This window comes from Lissotriton helveticus, chromosome 8, assembly GCF_964261635.1.
Source record: "Lissotriton helveticus chromosome 8, aLisHel1.1, whole genome shotgun sequence".
NCBI classification, from domain to species: Eukaryota; Metazoa; Chordata; class Amphibia; order Caudata; family Salamandridae; genus Lissotriton; species Lissotriton helveticus.
In genome coordinates, this window is record NC_136069.1 from 607,573,073 (window position 1) to 607,585,391 (window position 12,319).

The 12,319-nt window shown below is 42.1% G+C and overlaps 1 protein-coding gene across 1 annotated transcript in view; it reads right to left on the bottom strand.

Moving 5' to 3' along the window:
- Nucleotides 1–5,941, bottom strand: part of COMMD6 (COMM domain containing 6) — a 118,905-nt gene extending 112,964 nt beyond the window's left edge. The window contains exon 1 of the mRNA XM_078657432.1: nt 5,773–5,941. Coding sequence (XP_078513558.1) covers nt 5,773–5,821 — 49 coding nt within the window. The 5' untranslated portion in view covers nt 5,822–5,941. The remainder of the gene's footprint in view (nt 1–5,772) is intronic.
- Nucleotides 5,942–12,319: the final 6,378 nt, after the last annotated feature.

Consider the following 12,319-nt stretch of genomic DNA (forward strand, 5'->3'; position numbering starts at 1 on the left):
GAAGTTTTTTGATCTTCTCCGTTGTCGGCCAGGAAAACAGTCGCAGTGGCCCTAATAAATTCCAGGTTGGATTATTGTAATGGTTTATATGCTGGAGCTAACAAAGCCGTTCTCCATAGGTTACAAATGGTCCAACATGCAGCGGCCCGCCTTGTATTACGTTGGCCCCGTAGGTCTTCAGCTTCAGCAGCACTTAATGCACTCCACTGGCTACCAATCGGTAAAAGGATTCTTTTTAAGATTCTTATAATTACCTTCAGGGCATTTCATCAGCAAGGGCCTAAATACCTGTGTAATGGGTTCAAAAGATATCACCCGACACGCTGTTTGAGGTCCGCCAGTCTGAATCTGCTCACAATCCCTCGATTCAAGCTGGTAACAAAAGGTGGCAAATCCCTTTTTGTACTGGGCGCCAAGGCCTGGAATAAACTCCCGCCCTCCTTACGATCATGGTCTCAAAAAACGCATTTCAGGAAAGCATTAAAAACCTGGGTCTTCTCTCTATCTGATGTTGCCTGTAGGGCGCTGGTGTAATGTGTAGTGCATAAGTGCAAGTTATCTCTTTTCCCTCCAACCCCTTCATCTGGGCTGGGTGAGCGCCAAGATACTCCTTGGAGTGATAGGAGCGCTATAAAAGTGTCCCTTACATTACATTACATAAAGTAGATCATGAGAAAATTTCAACGCATGATGGGACTATAAAACCTAATGATTTAGTAAAAGTCAAACCTGGTTGTGTGAGTGGTGGTTTCACTCAGGTTGTGTATGCAGGTACTGCGAATACATCCCCTTCGAAATGGCACACCAATCGTGATCACAAGAGTGATTCAATGTTCAATTGTTTTATTTTCATATGTTCATTTTCGATCTTTTGAATGTCCTTAACTGATATTTAACAGCATATGAGAAAACAGCTTAAGCCGGTTAATGTTGAACTCATTCCCCAATGCATTTCGGGCGGTGAAGCCCTTGATCACGGAGAGCTGCGGAGGAAGATAAACATGGCGGGAATCAGTGGGTGGTCAACGAAAGTCGCGTGGGGGAAAATTACCAGTGCTATAGGTGTTGGGATTTAGAAAACATAACTAAAGAAGGTGCTCGATACTACTGTGAATAAATGGGACGTGTGACACAAACTATTACCGCCAGTGTAAAACAAGAGACTAATTAAAGGGTTAGCAGTAAACAGCAATGAGCGTGGTTTAGCAAACTTACTTCAAGATAACGCGTAGCGCGACGAAAACGCTGTCGATCAGCTCACGGGTCTGTGGTGGTTTCACAACATTTCGAGGTCCATACAGAGTTAGAACTGTGCATAAAGGGTATGCTACTTTGTTCAACAGTGAAAATTGGAACTTGAGGAGAGTTGCTCTATATAAGAAAAACAATGATCACGAGAAGGGTAGTAGTTCTAAGACTATTAGTAATTTCAATCCTCATTTGTACATGAATTGTGAAGGTTATTAGAAGACCGCTTAGCGATCACTCAAGGGATAGAAAGTTATGGCCTATGAGATGTTGTGAGAAGTTGGCCTGATGTGCAGTGCTCACTATTCTAGTGATCACTATATATCAGTCCAAACAACCCTTATTGATGATTGGTTGTAAGTCAACCTTATAGACCAGCTATCCTAGTAGCATGGATACGAGCAGTCTAAGGCTAAGACTCTAGAGGGCGTGTTAAGCCAGCTGTTTTACCATCACATTACCCCTTGAACACCCAGTGAAAGGACACCACACAAGTTGTTATGAAAATAAACAGTGTATTTATTTATAACAAGACTACCCTGGCTCTTTATGAGACAGGGAGCTAAGCACACAACAAAACTCTTACGAAAATACTTAAGTTAGCACGTTATACACAAATGCCTGAGGGGCACGAAAAACCATATACTCTAAAAGTGGAATGCGAATTACTAGCAGGTAAGTAACAGTTCTAATAGGCTTTGGAATCGCTAGGACTGGACTAGGGAATCGTTAGATTACTACTAGGAGGCCCAGGGGACTCGGGTGCAGAGTGTGCACTCTCACGCGGGATGCGGGACAAAGTCTATGGAAGCTAGAATTCACAAAGTTAGTGTTCACGGGCGAACCCGACCTGGTAGGGAGAAAATGACAGTGGATCCTGACCCTTGGATAGTGAGGCTATGCTGGGACACCGGAGTGCCGAAGTTACCTAGCCCAGGGGCTGCAGCTGCATAGGTCTGAAAAGACGTCGGGGATCTCGTTGCCGGACCAGGAGCCTGGAAGGAAGAAGTTGCTGGCAGGCGACCAGTGAAGGAAAGTTCGATGGATCCAAGCCTGGATCAAGGAAGAAGAAAACCTGAAAGCAGAGGGGACCAAGTTCTTGAATCACTAGCCAGTGATTAAGTGGGCACCAGGATGGCACCGGGCGAAGTCACCGCAGTCAGGTGAGTGGGCGCTGCTGGGCTCTGCAGTCTCTCGGACCAGGAGGCGTTGTCGGCGACCAGGATGGAGGTGCGAGCTGTCCCACGAAGGATGAAGTCGTTGGCGTCGAAGTTACCCAGGATTGGGCAACAAGCCTTGGCTAATTCAAGCCCACGCGGTGGACTCAAAATGGCGTCTTGAGTGGACCAGGAGGGTCCAGGGTGCTCCTCTTCTGGGAGGGAGCAAGGGCCAGTCTGGAGCAACCAGACCAGCAGCAGAAATGTCGTCGGGCGTCGCCAGGAAGGCCACAAGCCACCGGGCTAGTAGCCAAACAACGCGGTGAGCAGCGGAAAGCAGAAGGGCCCCACGCAGATCGTGGAGATGCTGGGGGGCTGTACTTCGGAGCTGGAGCTGCTCAGAGTCGGGGCTTCTCGGACCCCAAAGCACTCACCAGTAGATTACTCGGCGGGCTTGCTGAAAAGAAGTCGTGCAGTCTTGCAGATGGCCGGTCCCTTGAGGTCTCGTCGCACCCACGGTTCTCAGCTGGGCTGTAGAGGTGGGTAGAGGTCAGAGGTGCCAGGGAAGCCGGTTCTCGTCGAGCTGGGCAGTCGGATTCCGGAGGAAGGACTTGCAGCAGACCGCAGTGTTCTTAGATGGTGCCTGCGGATGCAGGGTGACTACTCCTTAGTCACAAGGGAGAAATCTTAGGAAGAAGTCTTGAGTTCCTTTCGCAGAAAGTAGTTTCAGGATTCAAAGATGATCTGATTTGGAAGGGGGCCAGTTCCTACCTTTATCCTGTAAAAGGGGGCTGGCACGCGACTAGGTCCTGCCCTATGGGTGGGACCAGGAGGGGGGTGGTTACACCCACTTCCTTGGCGGGCTTTTCCCCAGCACAGGGTCTGGAGTGACCCTGGAACTGGTTCCAGCCAGCCTATGCACAGTGAGCACCGGGGTGCCACGTGCAGTCACCTTCCTCTAAAGCCCTGCCTACCTACAATACACAAAACCCTGTCTGGGACGGTGCTGGCACCGCCCCTGGCAGGAAACCCTTTGTCCTTATCTCCTGCTCTGGGAGGACTCCCAGCAGCAGGAGGGCAGACTTGTGTCTCGGTGGCAGCATCCATTTTGTGGATGCTAAGGCTCTGTCTGACTTTTAACCGGGTTATAGGTTACATGCATGTCGTGTCCCTCTAGAAGGGTGGAATGCTAACCCCGTCGCCAGAATTGGCGAGGGGTTAGTATTCCAATTCGTATGACACCTTACTCGACATGTTTTGATAAAGCGATACCAGAGTTGGCACATAACCGCGAGGATTATAATGCACTTAAGAGTATATGGTATGCGATATCATGGAAACGGCTAAGGGATGGATCCCGAAAGCCGCAGACAGGCTCAGCTCATGCCAGAGCACCATCTCACACGATTCCAAGCACTCTGCCTTCAGGATTGTTAAGGCCTGCCATAGGAGTGACTGATAGGAGATCTGTGTGTCCATTTTAGGGTTAGATATAGGTATACTATATCTAAAGCAAAGGGTGATTACACCACCTTGCCCCAGCTGTCAAGCAGCCAGTTGTGTCAGATTTGGATGGCCAGCCAGGGGTGGCATAATACATGCTGCAGCCCCTGGTAGGCCCTGGGTACACCTATGCCCTGGGTACCTAAAGTACACTGTACAGGGACTGATAAGGTGACTCAGTATCCAATTTAGATATGTACCTAAGGTACATGGAATCCATTTTACAGAGAGAGCAGTAGGCCTGGGGCCCTGAATAGCAGGGTCCCAGGTCAACTAAGTCAGAAAACCAGCAAAACACCAGGCAAAAAGTTGGGGGCAACCATAGTCAGGGATCTACCTTCCTACAGATGTTACCAATAGAGGTGTTTCACAAAGAAACAGATGTACTCCCAGGTATCCCCAAGACTATGTATGTGGAGACCTTAGTTGCCAATAGTTATGTTTCACAAAGAACGTCATGTTCTCCTATGTATTTTCAAGACTATGTATGTGGAGACTTTTGAGTTAATATGACGTTATTAATTCTCACATACTAATGTATTTATTATTATCTATCTAATTATTCTATTGTTATTTAAAGGAGAGAGGATATGTTGTATTCTCATAAGATGTATATTGTTGTAACTGGTGCTTTAAATATTACATTCCATTGTAAATTCTAGCAGTGCTATGCTCCTTGACATAGCTGTGTTCCTTGCCTGTCAGTTGTCTGCTGGCTGGATAGGGAACACCAACGGTGTTTCTGGAGCTCCTAATAAAGTACATATTTAATAGTGAACAAGCCTTCCACCAATCTTTGACTAGAACACGATCATATCACAGGACTGTATTTTATGTGGATAGCTCAGTGAGTTGCTGCTTTAGTCACAGACATCCTTTTGTTACGTGTGGTTCAGCTGTACCTGCGCTGAGCTGCGGTGCTGTGCTCAGAAATAACTTTTGGGTTTAAAAGCACCTAAACTGCTGCAGAGTTACTTGCATGTCCAACAGTTTTCAGGCATCAATAAAAATGTCATAGTTAACTGATTGATGTTCCAGCTGGAGAAAGATCGAGTTTTATCTAGTGGCATTTTTGACTCACCATAAATTAGTGCAGGGAGTTAATATGTCTGCTTCAAACTTCAGGGGCTTTGCAAAAGTTTAAACATCTTTTTAGAGTTTCTTGTTGCTCAAATAGGTGTAATTTGTCATATGGATCTGTTTCCACGGACTTCATTGGTAGATTTTGCTTGCGAGAAAGTGTCATTCAAAGTGTCACACATTTATTTGGTCGTTGAATGTCACTCATAAGTACACTGAAACCATTAATATGTCACACATAAGCAATGTGAAACGTTTGCAGCTATGTACCCATGTTATAGCAGTTGCGTGTACGAGGGAATCTGACACCACTCTCTTCTGTATATTACTTTATATTTGCAGATTAATAAAGCTTGAGAAAAGTTCTCCACCGTACAAAAGCTATATTCGTGAACTCTCAATATAAGTTCTCTCTAGCTTACACCTTTCATAGTGCTTGATGTAGAGTGTTTATATTAATCAACTTAACGGTAGTCGCTGATCGACCTAAGGAGGAAATAGTCGTCTGGTTACAACTCATCATCTGAAAACACGTGAGGAAAAGCTGGGGCAAATCCAACAAATATACCAGGAGTGCGAATAAACATAAAAGACATCAGAAACCCAAATGATTCTTCCTGCCACTGGATGACACGGGCAAAACGTTTTGTGACATTTCTTTTTTGCTATTAGGACAGGCTGGTGGGTAGTATTCATGCACTTCAAAATGATTCGTGTAATTACAGGGAATGATTATGGCAAAAGGATAAAGCTCTTCAAATCTTGAGGGCAGGGTTGAACTTACCGCAATTCGCCAACAGGCTCCGAATCATCAGTGCTCCCTGTTCCGCCATGGAGCCCTAGTGACAGTGCCAGCCCAGGACAAGGACTTGGTACACATACATCAAACACTAGACCGCGACCTAGAAAATTGGGATGTTTAAGTGTCTGCACGTCGGCCATGCTGGGGGTAAGAAAATATTTCCTTCTCATAATAAAGGATAGCTTCGGAGCAATAGTATTGCCATTGACTGAATAATCTAGGAATTTCAACAATCACTACTCGATCATAGCAAGAATTTTTGTTCGCGTCACCTTCTGTAGCTAGGTGGGAAAGGAAGGAAGACATTAATTACCGGTTCCGAAAATCCGATAACGGTTTTAGCAGTGCTCAACCTAAACAAAACAAATCAATCTAACCGTCGACTCCTCATTATGTAACTCGTAATTTCACTTCAAGGCTTTGATAAGTGGGCCATGAGTTTCGGGTTGTGGCTCGACAAGTTTTGTTTAAATCATTTCATCACCCTCTGACAGACGCATGCCCATCTTCACCTAAGGAAAAACTGAAATGGAGATGTCAATAACGCAGAAGTAAAGCCTCTAGCATTTTAAAAAGGCGGACCTTTAATTTATTAAACTGGAGAAAACATATATCACAAAGAAATGGCGATAGAGTTTTAAGTGTTATGCCGGGTCAGAGTATTTTCTTGTAACACCAATAGTTATAGTTTAGTTGCTTAGTTCATCATTTTAAATAATTAAAAGTATTTATATCAATCGTAAATAAACCGCAAACAATTGATCAAATAATACATTTGTAATGGTTTAATTTGAGACATATAAACATGTAAAGTTGATAATAACGTAATAACTATTCAGTAAACTGCGAAGTACTTACATTCCAAAATGGCCACCTAAAGTATTACGCTTGGTAGTTTGCGCTGTCTTAGTCCTACGTCTGTTACTATGGCCGGCGGAAGCGTGGTTTCCACTGTCAATGTAGAAAGTGTACACTGCTGAACCTGCTCTTCTCCACACCTTACTGCTTCTCAGCTTCAGCGTCAAAATGCAGTCCCAACGCTGGCTACCCCTTGAGGCTAATCCTGATGTGTGTAGATTAACTTTTTGAAAAATGCCTTATTATTTTAACTACTCTGTCTGCAGCATCAACGTATCTCATGTTTGTTTCTGTATTTTTTTTGCAGGTCATGAACCAGGTGAGTTCCTTTTTATATCTAACACAAAGCATACAATTAAGATCTGTATATTGCATCTCAGCAGTCTCGCTTTTCGTGAGTTATTTGAATATGAACTTGTCAACGTTAAAGGCAATACACTTCATCATGTAAAAGGCGAGACACAGCGAGTCTTTTGAGTATCTTATTTTTTCCTGGTTGCTAGGGTAGTGGTGATTGGGAGAACCTTAGGTTGGCACAGGAATGTATAAGGAAGCTGCGCGAGTCAGCACAAAGTTGTGGGCCTCCTTAACCAAGGAGTTGCCAGAGAGTAACAGATTTACAGTTTTTGGCTTGGCATAAGTTTGACACTAACACGCCGCACAGCTGCTAGGCTTGTCACCTTTCCTAGACTAAAATACAGGCAGATTTTTAATGTTTTAAGATTCTGCAAAGGCCCGATCACGATACTTAAAAATAACTTTATTTAAATGTGTCTGTATTAATTTTTAGCATGTTTTTTCTGTCTTTCTTTACCTTTTATTATCAGTCAAGGATCATTAAGGCGGCTGAGGAACTAATCTTAAAGTGATGTCTTATGTTTACTGTTTAATGTATGTACTGATAAGGGAAACATTCCGGCTTTTGGTGGTTTGTTTAATTTTTGTACCAGCCGGAACATTAAAAATACTGGCTATGCTGGTAAAGAATGGCTTGATGGCAACCCTATCTGTTGCTGCTGGAAACTACACTGTATAATTCAAACACCATTGTCAACCACTCCATACAGCAACAACTATACAAAGTAGCGCCCCCTCCCCCCTGCAAACTTTCTAACCCCAAAAAATAATGTCCGAGTCCTCACTGGACATTCTATCAGCTGATGGCTCCATACAGGATATAAACGTGCACATAAAGCCATACTCTCTGCACACAACAGTAACATACAGCAACCCTATCTCATTCTCCACAATACTAGAGAAACACGTAGCACCACTATTAAACCCACAACGTCACTAGTGATAATGTCCATCGCCAGAAGCTATAACCACTTGCTGCCTATCTACTCAGTACACTGGTGTCACCCAGATACTGTTTCCTATGCTTAAAACACAGTGCACTACGGCGTGGTAGCATTTTCCCCCTCCAATTTCACCTACAACTCAAAAATATCCCTCATACGTCCACCCATCTCCACCTAGATATTAACTATGCACTATTTTATTAGAACAACTAGAAAGCCATTTAGCTTGCACTAGGCTACATGCTCAGTTGTCTATAAATCCTACCGACCCTCAAATGAGGTCTGCATTCCTCCCTCCTTTTCCATGAGCTGGTGCTATCCTACCCATCTGCCTTGTGACAAAGTATCACACTGTGTGACCTCTGGACCAAATCTCCTAACAATTACCTAGACAAAACTGTTCTTTTACCTTAAGCATACAGCTTTTATTTAATTTCCCACATAGACTTCATGAAGTCATACACTTGATGGCATCTTCTAGAGAAACAGCATCATAGTTCAAGACACAATATTTGTTCCTTGGACTAGAAACAGAACACACACCCACCAAACCAATGTTTTGGATCACATTGATAAAACTTTTCAACAACCTACTTGCAAAGCAGATCAGTGCTGACCCACATCCTAAACATCCCAACACCACACAGTTTTTGCACGGCTGTACAAAATATTGCAAGCTAAGTGTCCTATCCCAGACAGGAAGCCAAAATGCCTTATCTGTTTCAAGAACTCCTGACCAATTGAGACTGTGAAGGAATGCAGAATTACTTTTCAAAGAAAACATTTCCCTTTTGTATCAGCATTCATTCCAAGTACCACTTTAAGTTACCACTGAACCAAAAGATATCCCTAGTATTGAGTGTCATAACACATTTTTACTATGATTAATGTATCTTTATTCCACATGTTATGTGTTAAAGGTTGTATTCAATAAAACATTTTTCTTATAGAAAACGTATTACATAAAATCAATACACAATATAAAAAAAACACACAGTTGCTTAACATTTTTTTACATTGATAATTGTCATTAGCTGGTCAAGCAGAAAAAAACCTATGACCAACTATATTACCCAAGTGGTGCAGTAATTCAGAAATTAAAGAACATCTCACTTCAGTTTGTATATGCTCATTTCATCATATGCATTATTCATTTTCATATGGCGCATTTAAAAATAATTAAAAACAGGTACACATTTTCCGTCAAAATTTCAAATTATAATTTTTTTTTATCTGTCCAAGTAGGTTTTTTTCTGCTTGACTCGCTAATGACAATTATCAATGTACAACATTTTTAAGCAACTGTGTGTTTTTTGATATTGTATATTGATTTGAAGTGGTACTTCGAATAAATGCTGATACAAAAGGGAAATTCTTTCTTTGAAAAGTATTATCACCCGGTCCCTTTTTGGTCTTATCTGGGTAACTCTCTCATTTTATTGGGTCCGGAATGCAGAATTAGCCTTGGTATAGTTCCAAGCTGAAAAATCCAATACAGACTTTTAATGGCCCCCTACAACCAGGTCACTTATTATGCCAATACAAATATGTGAACAAAGGATCTACAGTACCAGCTTATAAAATAATGAATCACCACTGACTAAAGCCAGCCACTGTAAAGTGACATCTTTCTCAAGTGTAGCATCTTCATGTTGGGCGAAATCAGACCAACTGATTTAATTAGTTAATCAACTTTAATAGTTTCTCAGTGCCTGTGTATGCTCACTTTGTATGCTCAGTTAATTCAGTTTGTGATTCATATTGAGTTCCACCTCATTCTTCTAATAAACGCACATAAAGACTTCAAAGTGAAAAAACCCTTGCAAATTAATACATGAATTAATTAACCAAGTAATGCAGTAAATACGTTATAGATTTCTGGTTCTATGAGCAGAAGTTAACTTCAATATCAAAGACAAATATTGAGCTAAAGCAAACTTCTCATTATAAAAAAAGCACGGACAAACACAGTTGTAAGCAGTCAGGAAGTTTGCTTTAGCTCGAGCGAGAACAGCCAGTGACCAACTGCACTGTTCTACTGGGGGTGACAATCAGCAGCCTTTTATACATTTCGAGCCACGTACTGAAGACACTTGTCAAAGAATAAATCATTGTGGTCAGGCAATAATGAGGAGGCTTATTCAAGAGGCTCACCCAGGATGCACCAAAACTGCCTACAAGCACATTCCGAGAAAACCCACAAGCTAAAAACATCCTCCACCTGTTGTTTGCATGCATATCAGAGGCACATACACGGTCTTAGTCTCTCCACAGACGAAGAGCAGATGAACAATACAATAACATGAACTGCAAAATTACGTACAACTTATATAATAGATGAACAGTTGTTCAAGAAATATATCTACTTCCACAATCCACCCTTTGAACAATTGTTCAACACTAATATCGGAATCAATCAATATCCGTATACATTAATTCCATTACCTCTTGGTCTCGCTGAATTATGGTACTCGAAACATGAATGTTGCTCGGGGTGGGGTTACACAGCCGAATACAGGCTTGATAACAGACTGGGAGCATATTCATGCATAGACAGACACCAATACTGTACTATCCTGTATCAGAGGGCACTGCCGAAAAAGAGGTACTATGTCTGCTTTTTCCATGGAACACTTTAAGCAGGCTTTGATTTCTCCACCTCGCAGCTTTGATAGCCTTTTTGGGGTCCAATATGCCCTGTGAACTGTAAATAGATGGTTTCTTCTGAGAGGTGCAGCTTTTATTACCGACCATAAAGTACGCATCAATACTTACAATAGATGTGTTAAATCTGTCGCTGGCAGGACCCTCCTCCAGATCTCCTCCGGTGGCATTGAAGCCATGTCCTCACCCTTTACCAACATCCAATACCACTTGGAAACTTCTTTGTGTTGAAAGGGGGGCCCTTGAAGTTTATCTTACCATTCTTTGTTTCCTTCCCCATCTTTGCCTAGGCCATGTGCCCAACCTGATAATTGAAAAAGTTTTAATTTAAATATTCTTCGATTCGGGAAATAGTCAGGGACTCCCAGGAGACTATTTTGTTTTCCTGTATTAGTTGACCCCATTTGTACCTGCCTCCATTATTGGGAAGGACAGCTTATCCTGTAGAAAATTTGGCGTGACGTCCCTGGTGAATTCCATGTAGGTGTAAAAGATCTTATATTTTTTGGCTGAAAGGTCCAGAAGTATAAATGGAGGTCAGGCCCAGCAGTTCCTCCCTTTTTTTTTTTTACCTTCAAAGTTTCAACTAGGCGAGCCTCATTCTCTAACCGGAACAATTAAAACTTGTAATTTTTCCTTTAAATCAATTCTAGAGGCATGCCCATGCTTTTTATTGTGAAAAGTAAAGCTTTGATTTCGTCTAGCCCCTTTAGCATTCTCTGTCTATATATCTATCAAACCTAAATCTTCCATCATAGTCTTGATATATCTTCTCATTTTTGGTGAGTTTGTTGATTTCCATTTGGAAGATTTATCTATACTTAAAATCAATAGCACGCTAAAATTGCCTCCAAGTATTATTGGCGCTTTAACCTCCAAAAACTGGCAAAGTAGGGCTTGGAGAGGCGCAGTGTCATCAATATTTGGCCCGTTGTACCCCACCAAGGCATACCAGGCACTCTGTATTTTTTTTGTTGGCTATGATCCAGCATCCCCCAAAATATACCTTACACTCCCCTATAGTGGTTTCAATAGATTTCTTAATGAACAAGGCTACTCCCTTTGTGGATCATGATTGATTAGTGTATATTGGCTCCTCAATCTTCTTCTGTTTTACCAAGATGTCTTTCCACTCATCCTTCATTAAGTGAGTCTCTTGTAACATTATAATATCATGGTTGGCCTCTTTCAAGTATTGCAGGATTCTTCTCCTTCTGCTGGCTACTCTAAGACAGTTTACATTCCATGTTTGAACGTTGAGTGAGGTAAAATTCATTAGTTCAGACATTTTAGATACTTTATTTAAAAAGTAAAACAAATATCTTCATAATTTTCTTATACCTCTTTGTTCTAGTTTCCTGTGATTGAGGACTTTTATCTTTTTTTGTTTTTTCCCACCTGTGCCCAACCCTGTGAATTTCAAGCCAAACTACATCCTTAAGTGAAACCCAACCCATCCTGGGGAACCTTCCCTACACCAAAATTGGGTATGTTGTTTATTATACCCATTGGAGCCCTCTGCTTCCTCCGGCGTTTATCATTTATGTTTCTGCTGTGCCCTAATCTCCTTGACAAAAATTCCTGCCTTTTTTGGGTCCCCAAAATTATGCATCTTATTATTGCACATAGTTCTCAGTAGAGCTTGAAATCTCTTTTGGGCAGTGGCAACTGATGATCTTAACTCTGGTATAAATTTCTCCAGCTCC